Genomic DNA, 19,288 nt, shown 5'->3' with positions numbered 1-19,288 from the left:
GACCTGTACGGCCTACCTATGCAGTGACAGTGTAAGATGTAAGACTTGGCGATATTATTACCCAGCTGGCAAACACAGGAGTTATATCCGGCGGAGGCCGGTCTTTTACTTTATTTTATTTTTGTTTATTTTTCTTGTCACGCTCGAGCGCCGTATGTATAAATGAGCCGTCACGTCAATTTCGATGATCTAGAAACGTCCCAAGTGTGGCTTATATCTGATCTCCCGAGAAAGTTCCTGTTCTTGCATGGAACGTGCCGGGCGGTCTTAAGTGGGTCGGCCTCGCTTGTTCGCTCACTAGAAATAACGCCTACCGGATCTGATAAGACCCTCGCTATCGTTCCGATTCATTACTGACCACGTCTTACATGTAATTATACTATTTCTCAGTCCGAGTGGGCTCGGAATACACATTTCACTCGTTTGACAAAGAGATTCATCTAGAGTTGCAAAACAGATAAATTTCTGCTGGCTCGACAGCCCCCCTCTTGTGGGACGACAAACATGGCGGAACGAAAAGCCGTCATCGTGGGCATCAGCGGGGCATCGTCCAGCGGCAAGACGACCCTGGCTCGCCTGCTCCGCGACATCTTCCCCAACACCTTCATCTTGCATGAGGATGACTTCTACAAAGCCGAGCCCGAGTACGTTTCTGCTTGATGTTGTTGCGTTCTTCTTTTTGTACAAGTAACTCTCAATTTCTACCATATAGCCTTTGGGTGAGGGGGGATGAGTCAAGGCGAGGGGTGGCGATTTTCTTTTTCCATTTGCTGAGTAGAGTACAACCTTATACAGAAATTAACTCCTCCCGAAACAGACTCCCCATGCGAGACGGCCTCTTGGATTGGGACTGCGCCGCCGCCATCGACATCCCCGGCCTGGCCAAGGCGCTGGCGTACATCCGGCAGAACGCCACCTTCCCGGTTAGTCCCACCAAGAACCAGCAGAAGCACACGTCCCGCACCGATCATGGCACAAAGGTCGTCGTCCCCTTACCCTCTTTCCTCTAATTTATAGCGCTGTTGGGGACGCTAATGCCTGTCTCGCCCTCGCCCTACCGAACCCCCAGGGGGTAGTCATTGCGAATAATGCACTACTAACCAACCTTGAGTGACCAGCCATTCGTCGATTCAAAGGAGGACAAGAACTCCGTAGGCCAGTGCCCCGTGTCCGGCGCCAAGCGGGAGGAGATGCGCAAGAAGGTGGAGGCCTGGATGCAACCGGGACAGCCGGGCCACGACGTGCTCATGCAGTCACAGCAGCAGCAGCAGCAAGAAGGCGGAGGCCTGAAGACCTGCCTGCTCGACGGGTTCCTGCTGTACTCGCGCGAGATGCAGGAAGTCATGGACCAACTCGACGTTAAGATGTTCCTGCTGGTGAGCAAGGCCAAGGCCACGCAGCGACGCGAGGCCCGCGACGGCTACGTGACGCTCGAGGGCTTCTGGAAGGACCCCCCGGACTACGTCGACAAGATCGTGTGGCCCAACTACGCCGAGTCGCACGCGTGGCTATTCGAGAAGGGGGACGTCGAAGGTGAGCTAGATGCGGCCGTGCTGAAGGAAAAGAAGATTTTGGCGCAGCAGGGTCGCGGCTTAGACGTGGATATGGAGACGACGTTTGAATGGACTGTGAACACCTTATTAGAGCAGCTAGGGCGCTTCGGAAAAGAAAGTTAAGATACTTTGGGCTTCCTGCCATGCTATCACAATAAATCAGAAACATATGCCGGTGTGCTCTGGCCATCTGTATATATTTGACTATGACCAGGGGTATTCGACAACGTTCGAGACTGGTACAGAGACTAAATGGGCTCGAGAACATTGTGTCTCATTGGTTTTCCGTGTCCGTCCACCAAAACCCTTCAATCATAGTTTTCTAGATACAACAATATCCAACTCTATAACTTTGTCAACTGACATAGACACAAGCCCTCTGAGAGACCGTCGGACCATGTAGTTGTCAAAAGAAGATCGGCCACCAGCTAGGCGTAAGGATGTATGATTCTGCAACTCTCATTTTGCGACCAAGATGCACCACACTCAGATGTAGGCCCGCTGATGGCTTACAGGCACCCCTACTGCCAAGAATCGGACTTCGTAGTCTGAGTCGCACATCCCTTGGGCACGGTGTAGGCCCGGTTGGGGTCGGCCTCCCAGGTCACCGATCCGTCGGTATTGACAACGATGTACTTGTATTGCAAGGCTTGGCCAGCTGCAAGAGTAATGGAAACAGACCAGACGGGGTTGTTGGAGGTGTATTGGGAGGTGCTCAAGGCAACAGCCTTGCTAGTATCCCAGCTTCCAAGCGCGGGGATGTTGCCGACAATCTTCACAGTCTGGCCAAATGAAGTCACTTTTCGCTCGTTGAAGCTGACAGCCACGGAAGTCGCCTGTGCACAGCTGGTAGTTGTTGGGGCCGCAGTGCCGGTCGTGCGTGTAGAAGTGGGAGCAGTTGAGGGGACGGGCTCTCCATTGCCGGGTGTTTGACTAGCTGGGAAGGGGCTCGTAGGCGCTGCAGTATAGGCACCATTGGCAGATGTGGCATAGCAGCTCCCAGGCACCGAAGTTGCGGCAACATTAGTCTCGGCCCAGCCCAATGGGACTACGCCAGCTCGGCGAGCTGCTGCGGTGAGAACAGAAGCGTAGCTCCAAGTCAGATCCCGGGCAGACAATGGGCTACCGCTGTTGCGGTCGTACTGTTCTGCAAGAGCACCGTTTGCCCCTACGTATTTTGCAACATTGTCGACAAAACCGTCAGCATACACCATGGCCGTATTGTAAAGCGTCATGTACGTTGGTGTATCCGAAGCGTAAGTTCCAGTCGATACAGAGCTTGACAGGTCCTGGAAGAAGGGCAATGAGGTGGAAGTGACAGTGATGGAGCCTTGACTCTTCCAAACATAAAGCGCGTTATAGAGCTGCTCAGCCGCGCCTAAGGTGTGCAAATACCATCTGATGCAGTGTAAGTGCATGACAGCCGCAAAGTAAGATGATGGGAACTCACGGGTTTCCGTTGTAGTAAGTATCTTCGGGATAGCGACCAACAGCAACGGCTTGACCCTTACCGAATCCAGAGTTGATGCTATAGATCGAGCGGAAAGAGTCAACAACAACCTTGTGACTGGCAAGAGCACGGTCGCTACAAGGTTGGAATGTGGTGGCATCACAGCCCAATGAAGGATCAAACCCCTGATTGGTTGACACAAATACGTTAGTGTCTTTGCCAGATCTGCCGTTGTTGACGTTGATATTAGCCAAGGCATAATTGCCGGATGAAGACCAGAAGCTTTGCTGGAAGCAAAGGACCTGGGGTGCAATGGCATCACAAGCGCTGCACGAGTTTCCAAGGGTTTTAGCCAAGTTACTTCCCTCGACCAAGGCCCTGTGTGAAGCTGCGATGGTAAAAAAAGAACTTCCTTGGACCTCTTCCCACAAATCGAATCCAGTTTGGTTCCAGTATTGAGCTGTGTAGGCAAGATCATTCTGGATGACGGGCCACACCAGATCTTTGGCCGTGGACTGATAGCCGTTGTTGATCAGCCACTTGGAATAAGTTATCATGGTGAGAGCACGGAGCGGAGGGCCGTCACGCTGCGGACGACCCCATGAGCCGGTGAACTGACTCCCGTCGGCGTTGAACTTAGGTTCGCCAAGTCCACTGCCATCGTAGAAAGATCCGGAAGGGTTCGAGACAGTTTGCAGGCGGGCTTGCGATGTGATGTCTTTTCCCCAAGTTAGTCATTTGTGTGACCACCGTGCTTGCATACCACAGTCACAGACACATTCCTAGTGAAATGGTTTGGGATGGAGGCAGCAGAGAGAACGAGGCAAGGACCGGATAATTCTTACAGTTCTGGATCAATGCCTGCAAGTCGGCATCATATTCATTCACGAATCTGTCGACGACCGCCTTGAAGACAAGGGCAGCGTCTCTGGTCCAGTGGTAGAAGTCTATAGGGTTGTCAGCACATTGCCACTGGGAAAGAAGCTCAAAAGGGGTATGGCGACTTACAGTCCGGGTCACTCTTGGAGGGAGATGCAATGACCAAGCCCGAGGCAACTCCTCCGGCATTGCATCCAGACGCAATGTTACACTTGACCTGACTGAGAGCATATGGCACTTCGGTAGCAAAGAATGAATCAACATCTCTCTTGATGATTTCACGCTCGCTCAACAACGAATTGGGACGGCCGAGGACTGCCTGCAAGGCAAGTGTGCCTAGCAGGAGAAGGGAGCTGAAGGGATGCATAATCGGCTCGAAGAAGGAGTTGTTGCTGCTTGCTGAGACAGCAAAAAAACTTCCTTGTGGCAGATCCATCGTGGTTTATATACTCGAACTCCCTCGATCAAGCAAGCGTCGTGAGAAGGCAAACCTGACGCTATGCCTTGCTTGGAGCTGTCCTCCAGTGTAGAGGAAAGGGCCGACTCTGCGTAAGCTAGCCCAGCGTCTCTCAGCCCTCGCAATAGCAGAGCTGAGGCCGCCCTTCTTACCGTATTAGGTAGCTGGACGAAGATTCTGGGCGTAGTGGGGGAGGTCGACTGTATCAAGCAAGCTGATGGTGTCGTGACAGATGATGATGCTATTCCCCCTGGCGGCCTTCTGCTAGTACACACTCAGGCTCTGAAGCTATAGCGGCGGAGTTGTAGTCGGAGTGTCGTACAAGCTGTGAGATATTGGGAGGTCACGCGCAATGCGAGTCGGGCCGGAAGTGAACGTGTTGTAGGTGTCCTGCATACGGCATGTCCCAATGAAGAAGTCGACCCCGGATTACCAGCGCTTGCCGTTGTGGAGAGTTGTTGCGGGGAAAACACGTAGGGGGCAGGGGGTGCCAAGGGGGCGGCAACCACTACCCTCAACAAACCCCACAGTCGGGCCACACCCGCGCCTCCCTACCTACTAAACTCACTAACCGGCGATGTGTTGTCCGGATTCACTCACCTTTGGTCGACACTGCAACATTGAAGGTTTGCAAATCACCTGCTAGCTCAACCAGGTTCCAGAGCAGCTCCCAAGCTCCCCATGCACTGGTAGGGAGAACAGACAAACGTGCAGACACAGCTCGCTTAGGCAAGAGGCAAACAAACCGAGAGGCATGGAATCAGGGGTAGAAGGAAATTAAGGAAGAAGCTTACCGCAATCCCGGAGTCCAGGCCTCATTCAACATAAGGTTTTCAACGTCTCAGTCAGTCTACGCGTCGGTCACCACACCTCACCTCATTTCTCACTTGCAGCGTACAGCAAGTCCGACACCCCATTGCACGGGGCCACCCGGCAAGGGCGGGACTTGCGGGAGTGCCAGTTTGAAACTTACGACTTGCCCGCTAGCTCTTGCCCATAGTGATACACCATTCTCATGCTTCTACGGAATATTCCCCAATGAAATCACATGCCGGCCCACCCATAGGATGACTAAAGTGAGCGTGGGATGGATAGGTATGTATGACCTTGATATTTGAACTTCATTTAAACATTTCTCTCCGAAACCATCTAGCTAGGCCAATGCCACATCCAAGAACGTGATGATCATTACCTAGATATTATATTCCATACACAAATACTGGAATAGGGTACACTGAACATTGCATTCCGAGCCCATTACAGAAGAGAAATGCTTGATGGCATGTCAGCCGACGGTTTTCCTGACCCTGTGCATCGGGGAGATTTGGGTGACCTCCTGCGCAAGCAGCATCACATCGTGTCTTCTAGACTTCCTGTGGAAGGCAAGGGGCCATGGAACACGCATTGAAAATATCAACAACCCAGCCTAGCCGCCGTGACTCGGGCCTATTCCGTACACACAGTTGAGATACTGGCCATTGAACACCACCTGCAACATAAGCACAGAGTATCATGAACGACGTTTGCTTCAATCACAACCTCACACAAAGTGGTGCTGAACAATGGGCAGAAGTCCAGTGGGCCGCTGATGGACTGATATATGCAGGGTAACATTGAGAAAACATCCCTGCCTTCATAATTTTCACAGCCTGATGTCGTCTCAACATGAGGCGTACGTACTGCCTCTGTACAAAAATTGCATGATACTGAACCTTCTATGGGAGTACTACTAGATGAAATGTGGGCAATGCCATGGTTTTCCTTCGGCCTCATGGATCAATGATCCTTCGGTAAAGGGGTGGAATATAGCGCCCTCGATGCACCTCTCTGCTCCGGCTCAAGCCCTTGCGGACGAACCATTGCGTGAGAGAGCCGACTCTTCTGGGATCTGTCGTAAGGAAATTGACATCATGGAAATGCTTGATGGCTCCATCAGTTATACGAGTTGCCTGAGAGTCGACCCTGAGTCGTGCGAACACGACCAGAGGACCGTCAGACACAGATCCGGAATTTTGTTTTGTGATGAGAGAGGAAAGAAAAATTCCTGTAGGCAAAAGTCGGGAGAAGAAGTATTTGAACCAGTGGAAACGACCAGAAGTGGGTCCGATGACTAAGAATTGAAGACTGTGCAGGGAGCCTAACCAGTCCCACTATAAACCGATTGGTACTCAAAGGCGTGCTGCAGTAACTTTTGGTGTCAAACCGCGGTTGGAGACGATACCGATTTGCGCAATAGTACTAACCATCACCACCACCATCATCAGGCAAGCCTTATCATCGCTTTCCTTCCTACCGATTTTTCGAGGATACTTCAATTCGGAGATGGATCCCGCAGAAATCGCCGAGTTCAACCGCCTTCGCGCGGAGCAGGGCTTACCACCCTTGCCAGTTCCGGGCGCGGCTGGTCCGCAGTTCAAAGAACAGGAAGAGGAGCCGGCAAGCACTCTGGAGACTCGAGAGGCGGCCGCTTACGACAACTTCAAGAAGATCCAGGATGCCGAAGCAGCTAAGAAACGACGCGAAGACAAGGCCGCTGCCGTCAAGAAGGCGCGCGATGCTGCAAAACGGACTGAGCAGCTCGAGGGCAAAGGGCTGGGCGAAGCCGACGAGGGCGAAGGCGTCGACGCAAAGTCCTGGCTGATGACACAGAAGAAGCGACAAAAGCGAATAGAAAAGGCGCGCAAGCTCGAAGAGGAGATGGCCGCCGCCGAAGCCGCCGCTGCCGCACAAGTCAAATACGAGTCCAAGGATCTAGCCGGTGTTCGTGTCGCGCACGAAATTTCAGCCTTCGAAGATGGCGACGAGCAAATCCTGACTCTGAAAGACTCCAATGTCATCGGAGATGATGAAGAAGGAGATGAATTAGAGAATATCGACCTCCGAGACCGCGAAAAGCTTTCTGAACGACTCGATCTGAAGAAGAAGAAGGCGGTTTATGATCCACTCGCTGCTGATGAGGCGGGCGAAACCAGCATCCTGGCACACTACGACGAGGAGATTAATGGCAAGAAGGCGAAGAGATTTACCCTCGACGCTCAGGGTACCAGTTATCAAGCGCAAGTGGCAGAGGGCCAGCCGCAGGATCGCAAGCTACAACAAATCAACCTAGACATCTTCAAAGACGAGCAACCTTCTTCGGATTACTTAGACATTTCCGAAGTCAAAGTGAAAAAGCCGAAGAAGAAGAAGAAGGCTGCGAGGCAACGTCCTCTCGACGAAGACGACATCTTTCCTACAGCTCCCGCAGCAGAGGATCAGTCGATGGACATCGATTCTAGCGCTGTTTCCTTTGGCAGAAAGCGGAAGGTTGAAGACACAACACTGGCAGATGACGAGGATCTCCAAGCTACTTTGACCAAGCAGAGGAGAGAGGCCCTGAAGAAACGGAAGCGTGTTCGCCCAGAAGATCTTGCGCGGCAATTAAAGGAAGAGTCCGAGACACCAGGGCCAGACAACGATGAACAGAGCGAGAATCAGGGTGGTCTTGTTATTGACGAGACCTCTGAATTTATTTCTGGCTTGAAGAAAGAAGACATCGAGGACCGGAAACAACGAAAATCGAAGGTATCCAACCCAGAGGCTCCCACGGCTATGGATGATGAGTCTGACGAAGACAAGCCTATGGAAGATAGAGACGAGGTCGAGGCCCGCCAGAGGGAAACGTCTGCTCCCGCAGAGGCCCACGTTGCTGGTGTTGATGAAGAGAAGACGATCGGCAGTGGCAGTGGCATCGGTGCTGCTTTACAGTTATTGAGGGAACGTAACCTCATAAAGGACAGCAATTCGTCCGAGTTGAACGACAACCTCCGGCACCAACAACAATTCCTGGCCGAAAAGAAGCGGCGGGAACAGAATATCGAACACGACGCACGAAGTCAGCGCGAGCGTGACCGTACGAGCGGCAGGCTTGATCGTATGTCGGCACGTGAGAAGGAAGACTGGGCTCGCCAACAAAACAACATGCGCGACCAGCAAACGGCTAGACAGATGGCCGAACTCTTCAACAAGGGATACAAGCCCAATGTGCAGCTGAAATACGTTGACGACCACGGCCGCTCCTTGGACCAGAAGGAAGCATTCAAACATCTGAGTCATCAATTCCACGGCAAGGGCAGCGGTAAGGGCAAGACGGACAAGTACTTGAAGAAGATTGAAGATGAGAAGCGCCGTGAATCCCAAAGCGTCCTCGATTCCAGTCAGAACGTGGGCATGAGCTCGGCAGCGGCTCAGCAGACGAAGAAGCGGAAGGAGGCGGGTGTACGCTTGCAATAGCTTCACCGGGGACTCTCTAAAGGTGCATCTCCCTGAACTGTATTCTCATTTTGACGGTTTTAATCAATGCTGACATCCATAATTGTGAAGATCCTGAAGCCTCCCACTTGTGTGACTCGTGTCATGACAACCGCTTTTTTTATTCTCTTTCTCTCACTCCTTCCCCTTCCCTTTTCCCTTTCCCCTTTTCTCCTCCCCCCTTTCCTTTTCTATGTTAAATGAAGCATGAAGTCATGCTTCCGATCGCTTTCCTGCCCAAGCCCAAAACTCATGCCAGTACTAGTCGCTTTTCCACAGCTCTGTCCATAAATGCCCAACGCTACCGTGAGAGTAATTGTATATGTAGTGCAATGCTGGGTAAGTCAATGCATAACATGACGCCTGATGATTCTGAAAGCTGGGAACCCTGCTAAGCATACCTCCATTGGAAATGATTCAACGCGAAGATTTGATAGCTCTAGCAGTAAACCGTTCAGGTCTTGGTGGGTTACGCATGTCTTTGCAGATTGGAGATGCATCTAGAATTAGACAGTGGGCTACGAGTAATTACAGGGCGCCAAGGTTGGGCTCCTCCTACTTTTACTTAGCTTGGTTTTTCAGGGACTAAACCTGCCTGACTGCATAAACCACCAACTACCGTCCACTTGCGCGCCATACTTCCTTGCTTTGTCTCTTCGAAGCACGTGCTTGTTTGTACACGTCTCAGTGTAACCAGTTGTTTCTCTTCCTATTCTTCAAATCACAAACTCCATCCCGAAAGTTCTTGCACTCTACACTCCGCTTGCCATGGGAAGACCAGAGGAAGCCGAGTCTGCGGGGGGCGAGGAAGCCCCTCCCCCCCTACACCGAAGGCAAGGACAGCAAGGCATTGCCGCGTCCTTCATCTGCCATTTCCGCGGCCGCTCCGCAACTGCAGCCTACCGCCACGACGCCCTACCGCCAGTTCCCGGCTGCCTTTAACCTGTACCACCAAAAGTCCCGGTCCGGGCGCTCCCTCGTCTACACCCTCGGCGAGCACGAGTCGGAGCCCCTCTACACGTTGACCATCCACTCGGGCATCTCTGGCAACCCGAGCCTCGTGCTCCACAACGGGCCCGACCCGGGGCGCCCGCCCTCGCCTCGGCGACAAGGAGCCCGGCCAGGAGACTTTCGCCAACAAGCTCACGGGCAAGGCCTCGCTCATCACCCTGCCCGCCCTGCCCAACTTCGGCCGCCCCACCGTCGAGGAGCCCCTCGAGACCCACGTGACCATGTCGGGCGCGGGCTACGCCTTCTCCCTCGAGGTCCAGCGAGGGAGCCCTGGGCGCCATCACCGCCGGCGGCGGCGACGACGGCACCGGTAACGACAACGAGGACGACAAAGCAGCCAACCAGTGGACCCGCGAGCGGTTCGAGTGGCGCCACTCGCGCGGCAACGAGGTCAAGCAGCTCGACCGCCTCAATAGCGGCTGGAAGCTCGTGCGCATCCACAGCGAGGCCGACGGCGTCGGCGGCACGCGGCGGGCCCGCGACGCGGGCGCGTCAAGCGACGGCAAGGAGCTCGTTGCCGTCTTCGCCGAGGTCTCGGGCTGGAGCACCAGCAAAGTGGTCAAGTTCAAGTTCCTCGGCAGCGGCGCCACGGGCGAGATGGGCCCCCGCTGGTCCCTCATGGCCGTCATGACGGCCCTGCGCATCTGGGACACGCAGAACGGCCTTAGCGAGTCGGCGGCGGCCACGGCGGCCGGCGCGGCGTCTGGGGGCCATTCTCGCTCGGCTTCCAAGGCGGCGGCGGCGGCGGCAGGCGGTGCATCACCGCCCACTACCGGCGCGCCGGGTGGTGCGGCGACAGGGGGGTCGGAAAAGTTTACTTAGCGGAGGGGATTGGATTGGTTTTGAGACGGGAGAGCGTAGCATAGTTGATCAATCGTTATACCCATTCGTTCTTTGATAAGACAGACAGACAGAGCCCAATCTGGTGACTCGTAATATGCCGCTGGCATTCTTCCAGATGTGACTCATGATTCGATCGTGCAGTTGACTGAGTGTCTCGAAATGCTATTGATACGACACGTCTATTTCCTACGAATTATCTACTGGTCCTAGTATGGTCGTCAACCACCCGCCTAGAAAACAGACTTGAGTAACAAGGGTGAAGGTAGCAAACAATGCGATTACAGTCATTAAGTTGTCTTACAAACACCGGGATTGTTCTTATGAACATCACCATCTGAATTATACAACAACAGACATGTTGCAACCATATTTTCAGATATAAAAGTGACAGAGGCTCCTAATCATCCATCAATAACACACCCATCCACAACCAACTCAACACCAATCAACTGCAACCTCCCCAAACAATCTTAACACAGTCATACACATCTTCGTAAGCCAATATGTCTTCCTCAAGGCCAAGGTTTCCGCAGCCCCAGCGCTCCTCCCCCAAGCCCAGTTGACGAGCGGCCCCCGACACCCGACCCCTCAAAGGGCGGCAAGGTGAGAGTATGTCATGGGCTCATCCGCAAGATGGAGAATGAGAAGAAGGACCAAGAAGAGAAGGCGGATGAGAAGAAGAAGAAGAAGAAGAAGCGCCTCGGAGAGGCAGTGGATGCCCTTCATGAGCGTGTTGATAAAGCTTCCAAGAGCGGACTCTTATGCATCATGTAAGCTAAGTATCTTCGCCGTAAGGAGAAGGTAGCTAGCTAGGTAGGCAGGTACTGCCGCTGCTGGAGAGCGTGAAGAAGCAGAGAGAAAATTGACGGAATGGTATGTAGCGTGAAAGAATCGTATTGTTATGAAAACCAAGAACCAAAAGTTTTCATTTCGGCGGACCCCTTTATGAAAATGGTATGTGACTATGCCCCAAACCCCTAAAACGCCGAAGATGCCATGTAAGCCGCGGTTTCCCCTGCAGCCACCCAATAAAGTGCATGCATACCTACTTACTAGGTCATGTAGGTAGGTAAGCTCCATCTATACCTTACTTCCCACCCACACAAGTTCTTAGCTGTAAGAAGTATGTTTGTCCCCTTACAACAACGAAAAAACCCGCTTCAATGTGGGCGCAGCACAAAGCTTTTGTCCACAGAACAGAACACTGACAATCCAGCTTGCTAGCCACGTAGCTAGCCAGTCCTTCTTCTTCTCTTCTTTATTCACTCCCATTCCACTGCTCGACGCCGCGACGGACCTTTAGGCGGCCGGATCTTGTTGCGCAGGGCGTCCCCGGCGACCCTGTCGTGCCTGAGTATTTCCTCGGCGAGGGGCTCTGCGGCGGACATGGTCGCCGCGCGCTGCCGCGTATTAAGGTAGTACGTGACGTAGATGATGAAGGCGAGCACGGCCATCCAGAGCAGGACCAGCCGGCCGGAGCGGCGCGGCCGCGGTGCGTAGGGAGAGTACGTAAGTTTTCTCAACATTTTCTCGTGGGTCGTTGTTACCCTCGTCCTTTGTTCTTTATTTCGGTTGGCGTTATTGTTGGTTCCGATCTGACGGCTTGGGGAGCGACTGCGCGCGAGCGGCTTCTATGGACGGCTTATGCGGAGAGGAAGGAACTCGAAGAGTGAATCCTTAATTAGGTATGCTTGTTGGTTGAGTAGGTATATGCACGTATAAATACTTGGGGACTGACAAGCTTCTCCGAATGCTTCAGTTTTGATGTAAGTTGAGAGACTCGGCTTTCATTGAGAGCCTGAGCTCTAATAAATCCAATTACTTTAAACAGCGGGCCCCAACTGGACCCCGAAATTCGCACTCACTCCGACGTCATTTGGTATCCGTCCAAGACTGTGATTAAATGATGGTGTTTTAACCATAGCATTTTTCTTGATATACAGAATTACACATCCGAAATGTCCAAAGTAACCATGTATAGAATAGAGGATGGAACTCTTGAAAACCCCGAGACGGCTAGATTCATTCATCTAGTAGCATCTGCTCCGTGTATCTTCAAACTCCGAGCCTTCTCCGTCTACCGAGCATTGCAACAAGGCTAGGATTATCAATGGCAAGACGGTCAGGAACAGCTCACATTTTGCATGGATGGGGAGCATTTCGAGTAGTCATTAAAAAAAACACTTGTCTTGGGTCTAGGACGTGGTCAAGCCAGGCAGATTGGGGCACAAGGCTAGACCGGGCTTCGGATATCGCCCGAGTCGTGGGCTGACTAGACGCCTCTACCTGCCGCAGTGCCATCAGAAAGCCGAGCCAATATGGAGTCTTCGTGCCAACCTACCGGCTTGGTGATCCGGCAGATTCGGGGTTGTCTGACGGCCACGTTGAGGTGAAGCAGGGCTATGATGCAACGCTTCCTACACTACCAGGCTGTTAACATCAACACCCCAACTTACCATCACGGAGAAACTGCATGTGTTGAGAGATAATTATAAAAGAGCCTGTCACTCGTCAGCTCACATAGGTGTTACCTACACAGTATACTAAGCGAAATAGAGCTGGGGAAGTCAGTCTTGATTAATTCGGCACAACGTCTTCGCAATACAAATATACTTTTCCACGCTCTGCGCTCCTGTTCAACTTTGGACCGCCAGTCGTCGACGAAACTGTGAGTCAGCCTTTTCTACCTCAAACAGCATCGTCTTCCACTACCTAGAGTCCGGGAGGAGGGGGTGGTGGTGGTGCCTCGGTAGGTGGCGGCGGAGGTGCCTCAGCAGGCGCACCCGGAGGTGCAGGTGATCCTTGCTGCTGAGCCTGGGCTGCCGCATAGTATTGTTGATAGTACTGCATGTAACTGTCTCATCCGTCAGCTTGTCATTCATCAAGACGTGCAGAGTGGTTGATTTGGGCTTACGCTGCGTAACCTCCATATGGGGCATACGGGTCCTGTCCACCGTAGTACTGCGCGTATTGCTGCGCATATGCATCTGTTGCGTTAGATGGGGTAGCTGCACTACCAGGGGCAGGGGAAGCAGAGTTGCCGCCGCCGCCGCCGCCACCGCCACCACCACCACCACGGCCAGGCGAGTCCCTGTAAATGTTATAGCCGCCGTAAGAATCATTACCGTTTCCAGATCTACCGTGGTTGTTATAGCCACCGTGTCCCCCATGGCCGCCGTGACCACCATGACCATGTCCACCATAGTGCTGTCGAGGCGGGCGAGTCTTGAAGTCTTCGTACTGTTCCTTGACGTTCTCCAGCAAGTCTTCGCATAGCTCCTTGGCTTTTTCGACCATCTTGGGATCAGGGCCACTAGGTTATCATTAGTACTTGGTTCAGACAACTGCCAGATCTGCCACAAGATGGCGAAAACTCACGTAACATGAAGGTACATATCCTCGTCACTTTCTCGGTTGGTGGCAGCCTCAAGGTAGCCTGAGCCATGCCCCTTGATCTGAACTCTACAACCCGTTTCCTGTTGGATATGCTTCACATACGAACCGCCAGATCCGACCACCTGTGCGCGCAAGTTAAAGCCCGGGATGGGTTCCAGATTTATGGGAATCTTGGCCTCGGGCCATTTGCGCCGGCCGAATTCATCGCGCTCAACCTGCTCCTGATCTCGGCGACGGAATCGTCGCTCATCCACAAGGTTAGGCAGCTCCTGCTTCATCATTTCTTCGATCTTGGCAATGGCCTCATCCAAGCCGGTCTTCGATGTACTCGTGACGTGAAGGTAGAGCGGAGGGTTCTAACAAAACATTAGCCTAAAAGGGTAGTAGTCATTCTAACATATCAGTACTTACAGCAGCTGTGGCCATGCTCTTGTCTGGATAGTAGTTTCCGCGGGTGGTGACATCTTTCACAAAGTCAATCTGAGTTCTGTACATAATCTAGGTAAGGAAGTTTGGGTAGTTCGTACCAGCACCGGTCTCGTCTTTAATCTATATCAAGCAGGTGAGGTCAGCAGGTGCCACAGAGGGGAGCCGCGGGCGAGCTAGCATGCTTCTATGTGAGCAATCTTGTCCGCACCCGGCCACGACAAACAGGGGAGGTATGCGACCAGCTATCCTTAGGGAGGATGCCACGCGGAGGAAGCTCCTGAAGTGATCAGTTGAAATGACTAAGAGTATTTACCATTTTCTGTGTTGAGCCTTTCGTCAAAAGGTAACGGTTGCGCAAGTCGTTGACCTCGATGTCCTTGATATAGTCGCCGTCGGCAACATATATTTCTCCGTTGATGTTGGCAGGTGTCGATTTCGGGCCAGGCGACTCGGACGAGGTCGACTTGATCGGTGGCACATCGACATGTTGAATGCCTTTCTTCGCTTGAATCGATGCGTTGATCTTGGCAGCGGCAGCAGCTGGCGACAAAGGTTAGTGAAAGCTCGAACATGGAACATGCGACGACCGGGCGGCAACAATGTAGGACCAACCTGCAGCTGCGGCAGCGTCTACAGCGGAGCTGCGCTTCGTATCGGCGCCATCACCTTCAGTACCCCGGCCGAGGGGACTGCGATCGCGACCGGGACCAGATTCGGCCTTTCTCGCGGGAGGAGAGCGCGAACGCCGATCAAAACGGGAGCGCCGAGGTTCAGGCTCAGTTTGGTCGAAACGCGAGCGCTTCACGCGCCGCTCGGAGTCGTCCATGATTGAATTCTCGTACGGGACTACGACGTTTGGTGTCTAGTGGTGAGATGTTGGGAAAGATGCACTCATAGGTGTGCTAAGCAAGCGTTGTTGATGTCTTGGTGGAAAGGGAAAATTTCCGACGTGCTAAACCGGGATATGCGATACCACTGAAGCTATCGACGAGAGGCTGCGCTGCTTTCTTTGTTAAAAGATTAACCTCACTGCGCTGTACTAAGCAGGCTGCTGGCAGGCTGGCAGGCTGGTAGGAAGCTACAAAGCCCCCCACTTTACTTTTACATGCCTGACCAATGGATGGGCTGATAATCCAAGAATGTGGGAAGGCAGCGCTTGACTGTCCATTCCCCGTAGCTTTTTTTCACGTACGTCGATTTGATGTCGGGATTGGTTATTCTGACCGGATCATGGAATAGTCGATGGAAAATGAGTTCAAAGTTAGCCACGATGAATCCCCCCCGCATAATCTCTCATAAGCATTAGTCTCTGCCATTCATAATGAAAACTACCTTCTGCCATTTCTGCTGCCATTGAATTCACGCCATGCATGTTCAATTGTTCAGTGGCCGGTGTAACGTGCGTGAGTCCGGATTTGTATTAGACTCGAGCTTGTTGGTTCCGGTATCGCAAGCGTTGGATAGGCCGTGGATAGCTCCCGCCGTACGGCCAAACAAATTTTTGGTCTTGAGTCAACACCTCAAGCAAGCCATTATTACACCCCCGAGGATAGCCAATTCTGGTCAGAAGGCTCGAGGTCTTCATTAACGATCAGAAAAAAATGGCATCCCGTACACTCTTCCAGGCCACTTCGAGGGCCGTAGCGAAGGCCACCGCAGCAACCACAACCATCTCCACACGACGATGGGGCAGCAGCTCAACCTCGGCCATTGCCTACAAGGCCATGCGTCGCCGCTCGGCTCCCCTCCCCAGCAATGATACCCCTTCGGCCTGGTCGGCGCAGGCCGCTGTCTCCAACATCCTCTACGAGACCCCCAACCCGTCCACAACGCCTCCCAAGCGCCATGTCCTGAACTGTTTGGTTCTCAACGAGCCCGGTGTGCTGTCGCGCGTTTCCGGTATTCTGGCCGCGCGTGGCTTCAACATCGACTCGCTGGTTGTCTGCAACACCGAGGTGCCAGACCTGTCTCGCATGACCATCGTTCTCACCGGTCAGGATGGCATTGTCGAGCAGGCGCGCCGCCAATTGGAGGATCTGGTGCCTGTCTGGGCCGTCCTGGACTACACCAATGCCGCCCTCGTGCAGCGCGAGCTTCTGTTGGCTAAGATCAACATCCTGGGGCCCGAGTACTTCGAGGAGCTTCTCGCACACCACCGAGAGATCACGCAGGACGAGACACCGGAGTCGCCTGGTCAGGATGCACAGCAGCGCCGGGGACATGAGCGTACCCTGGGCGATATTTCCAACGATTTCCACCCAAGTAAGCTGGCTGCTAGCCAAGCGCTGCGTCACAAGCACGAGCACCTGAAGTCCATCACATATTTCACCCATCAATTTAAGGGAAAGGTTCTCGATATCAGCACAAACAGTTGCATTGTGGAACTGTAAGTAACCATCGCCCGCCATTTTTCTGGCCCCTGGTCCTTGCCCCTGTCCTCTAATCTGACCATGCATCCAGGTCTGCCAAACCCGTTCGGATTGATTCGTTCCTGAAGCTTATCGCACCATTTGGCATCCTGGAGTCGACTCGAACTGGCCTGATGGCGCTGCCTCGATCCCCTCTCCACGGCCCGGATGAGGACGGTCTTGTGATGGAAGCCGACGAGGTTGTCGACGCTAGCCAGCTGCCCCCTGGTTAGGTGGAGTGGAATACACATTCGATTATGGCGTTACCAAAGAAAGGGGGAAATCACTTGTAGTTATGTATTAGATGATCATGGATTAATCGCATTATTTTTCCATCTGACACAAATGGAATATATTCTATTTTTTTCCACTTTTAAACGTATAATTCCTGGATGGTGAATAGTTGGTCGCTACTATTGGAGGTGGCGGTCGGCAGTAGTCAGTAATAGGATAGGTAGCTAACGGATGATAGGATAACTCGTCACGGGATAGCTGACCAACCACAGAATACCCCCAGATAGCTTGAGGCGATGGGCTAGCTGGCCACGGAATAGCTGGCTGACGTTAGGGTAGCTGTTGAGGGTAGCTGTTGAATAGTTCATCGCTTTGGCTAGCAATTCGCAACGACTGAACACAACTGACGATAACCACTTCACTGATAGACATGACCCAAAGACATTCAAATAGTAGCAGCAAGACAGCGAAATCACGCAGTGTTGCTCTTTATATTGTGCATTTTCACTGGGCGTAACTCCTTAGCCGCACCCTGCGAGAGCCAATTACTTATAATATCCGACCCTTGTTCACTACAAAGGCTTCGAGTGCCGCAACAGCCGCCCACAGTCGGTTTTCACCCTCCGGGAAGACTAGCGAGCAGGGTCCGTAGAAGACAGCATCATCAACCTCTTCCTTATGCCTAGGCAAGCAGTGCATGAATTTCCAGCCCTCTTTAGCTCCTCCCTGAGTGGCCAAGTCGTCCGTGATCTGGAATCCTGCGAACGCTTGAAGACGCTTCTTCGTTTCTTCTTCTTGACCCATGGAAACCCAGGTATCCGTCACGAGTATATCGGCATCCTTAATAGCTTCCGCTGGCTTGGTGTGAAGGTCTAGCTGACCTGGGCGGTCAACGCCCTCTGCTTGTGAGCGGATGAACTTTTCCATGTCTTTGGGAATGGTGTAGCCGGTTGGTGAGGCCACAGCAATCTGAACTCCCAGCTTCATGGAGGCAATGGCGAGATCGAAGAGAACATTGTTGGAATCTCCAACCCATGCAATCTTCAGACCAGATCGAACAAGGTCGGAGCTGCCTGGAGATGGTGGGAACGCCTCATGGATGGTGAGAAAGTCAGCGATCGTCTGTAGCGGATGGAAATCGTTTGACAAGGCATTTATGACGGGGACGGTTGAGCCCTCTGTCAGGCCAGTGACATCTGAGTGAGGTCCCACCCTGGCAACCATGCAAGAAGTCATCGAGGAAATGATCTTGGAAGTGTCGTAAAGAGACTCATTCACCTATCATAGTTTAGTATCTCGTGTAGCACTTGGGTATGGGCGTACTCACTCCGAGCTGAATGTCGTCCTTTCCCAGGAACATGGGGTGGCCGCCCATGATTGCCACGGCAGCTTCCGTAGAGACTCTCAGTCCTGGTGCTTCGCTTGCTGAACATCATAGCCACCGTCTTGCCCAGAAGACCATTGCTCAATACCTGTGGGGCATTGCCTGACTTGACGGCCTTCTTGTGGGAAGCCGCATTCCGAACCAGTTGTGTGAACTCTTCCTTGCTCAGATCACCGATAGTCATGAGATGACGGGTCCTTGGGCTGGGCGTGGTATGGAAGCCCCTGGCGCCCGTCCTGAGCAAGCTAATCACTCTAAGCCGTGACATCATCTTGTCAAGCAAGCCAAAGCAAGTCGAAGCTTCTTCAAAACGCGTTGCCCTTCAGATACTGTTCTGGCAAGCCGTGCTCTCAAAAGACACTTGCCTCGCTCACGCTGTGTAAGTGAGGTCAGAGGTAAGCTAGGAAGCTCAATGGGATGCGTAGGCAGGACCAAAGGCACTGACTCAGATCCGAGATGGAAGTCAAATACTATGGAGAAGAACACCACACAATTAGTTTAGTAAATGTGCTGTCTGTGGCTTATTTCCAATGCCAGGCCGACATGTGCATTTCGAGTCAATTTGAGTCACCTCGTATTATGTAGGGAATTTGAAGGTAAATTCAGTCTCCTGCAGCTGGCTACTCTCCGTGACCGGCGATCCCAGCTGGTTGCCGGAAAAAAGCATCCTGGACCCCCAGCAGGCTAGTCCGGTATGGGTTGCCTGGTCGTGAAGAAATGACCATCCGAACTTGTCACAGAGTCTCAGCCATTTCCCACGTCTTGGACTCTGTCAGCCCATGACAGGAAACACGAGTGGCGGTATTCCTTGTGACGATCAAATGCCCTCGTGAAGAAAATTTTGTCGTTTTACAGAGTCTTGCACGATTTGAAGGAAATTCGGCGTGATCGGCGCTGTGAATCGCATGCCCATCTTAGGCTGGTTCCCCAGATAACGCTATTCTCCTTCAGGGT

General features: G+C 52.8%; 8 protein-coding genes across 8 annotated transcripts; 4 read left to right on the top strand and 4 right to left on the bottom strand.

Moving 5' to 3' along the window:
• Positions 1–504: 504 nt before the first annotated feature.
• PG994_001887 (ribosylnicotinamide kinase) lies at positions 505–1,676 on the top strand (the record flags this gene model as incomplete). The annotated part of the gene is made up of 3 exons (XM_066853296.1): positions 505–644; positions 818–923; positions 1,119–1,676. 3 exons carry the CDS (start codon positions 505–507, stop codon positions 1,674–1,676), a joined length of 804 nt encoding a protein of 267 aa, XP_066721437.1.
• Positions 1,677–2,074: 398 nt separating this feature from the next.
• On the bottom strand, positions 2,075–4,249 carry PG994_001886 (Glucoamylase; the record flags this gene model as incomplete). Its single annotated transcript, XM_066853295.1, has 4 exons — positions 2,075–2,951; positions 3,004–3,721; positions 3,849–3,950; positions 4,012–4,249. The coding sequence occupies 4 exons, from the start codon at positions 4,247–4,249 to the stop codon at positions 2,075–2,077; spliced, it is 1,935 nt and encodes a 644-aa protein (XP_066721436.1).
• A 2,412-nt stretch (positions 4,250–6,661) lies between these two features.
• On the top strand, positions 6,662–8,611 carry PG994_001885 (uncharacterized protein; the record flags this gene model as incomplete). Its single annotated transcript, XM_066853294.1, has 1 exon — positions 6,662–8,611. One exon carries the CDS (start codon positions 6,662–6,664, stop codon positions 8,609–8,611), a length of 1,950 nt encoding a protein of 649 aa, XP_066721435.1.
• A 706-nt stretch (positions 8,612–9,317) lies between these two features.
• Positions 9,318–10,462, top strand: PG994_001884 (uncharacterized protein; the record flags this gene model as incomplete). Its single annotated transcript, XM_066853293.1, has 2 exons — positions 9,318–9,855; positions 9,909–10,462. Coding segments are annotated over 2 exons (1,092 nt in total), but the record flags the coding sequence as incomplete, so codon positions are not given.
• A 1,283-nt stretch (positions 10,463–11,745) lies between these two features.
• On the bottom strand, positions 11,746–12,009 carry PG994_001883 (uncharacterized protein; the record flags this gene model as incomplete). Its single annotated transcript, XM_066853292.1, has 1 exon — positions 11,746–12,009. The coding sequence occupies one exon, from the start codon at positions 12,007–12,009 to the stop codon at positions 11,746–11,748; it is 264 nt and encodes an 87-aa protein (XP_066721433.1).
• Positions 12,010–13,195: 1,186 nt separating this feature from the next.
• On the bottom strand, positions 13,196–15,134 carry PG994_001882 (uncharacterized protein; the record flags this gene model as incomplete). Its single annotated transcript, XM_066853291.1, has 6 exons — positions 13,196–13,337; positions 13,398–13,796; positions 13,862–14,235; positions 14,291–14,377; positions 14,622–14,848; positions 14,921–15,134. The coding sequence occupies 6 exons, from the start codon at positions 15,132–15,134 to the stop codon at positions 13,196–13,198; spliced, it is 1,443 nt and encodes a 480-aa protein (XP_066721432.1).
• A 775-nt stretch (positions 15,135–15,909) lies between these two features.
• Positions 15,910–16,949, top strand: PG994_001881 (acetolactate synthase small mitochondrial; the record flags this gene model as incomplete). The annotated part of the gene is made up of 2 exons (XM_066853290.1): positions 15,910–16,694; positions 16,769–16,949. 2 exons carry the CDS (start codon positions 15,910–15,912, stop codon positions 16,947–16,949), a joined length of 966 nt encoding a protein of 321 aa, XP_066721431.1.
• Positions 16,950–17,499: 550 nt separating this feature from the next.
• PG994_001880 (uncharacterized protein) lies at positions 17,500–18,605 on the bottom strand (the record flags this gene model as incomplete). Its single annotated transcript, XM_066853289.1, has 3 exons — positions 17,500–18,228; positions 18,278–18,351; positions 18,410–18,605. 3 exons carry the CDS (start codon positions 18,603–18,605, stop codon positions 17,500–17,502), a joined length of 999 nt encoding a protein of 332 aa, XP_066721430.1.
• Positions 18,606–19,288: the final 683 nt, after the last annotated feature.

Source organism: Apiospora phragmitis, assembly GCF_038363925.1.
Source record: "Apiospora phragmitis strain CBS 135458 chromosome Unknown utg000002l:1.0-5516284.0:1.0-5523493.0, whole genome shotgun sequence".
NCBI lineage: Eukaryota > Fungi > Ascomycota > Sordariomycetes > Amphisphaeriales > Apiosporaceae > Apiospora > Apiospora phragmitis.
This window is presented reverse-complemented; position numbering and strand designations above follow the sequence as displayed.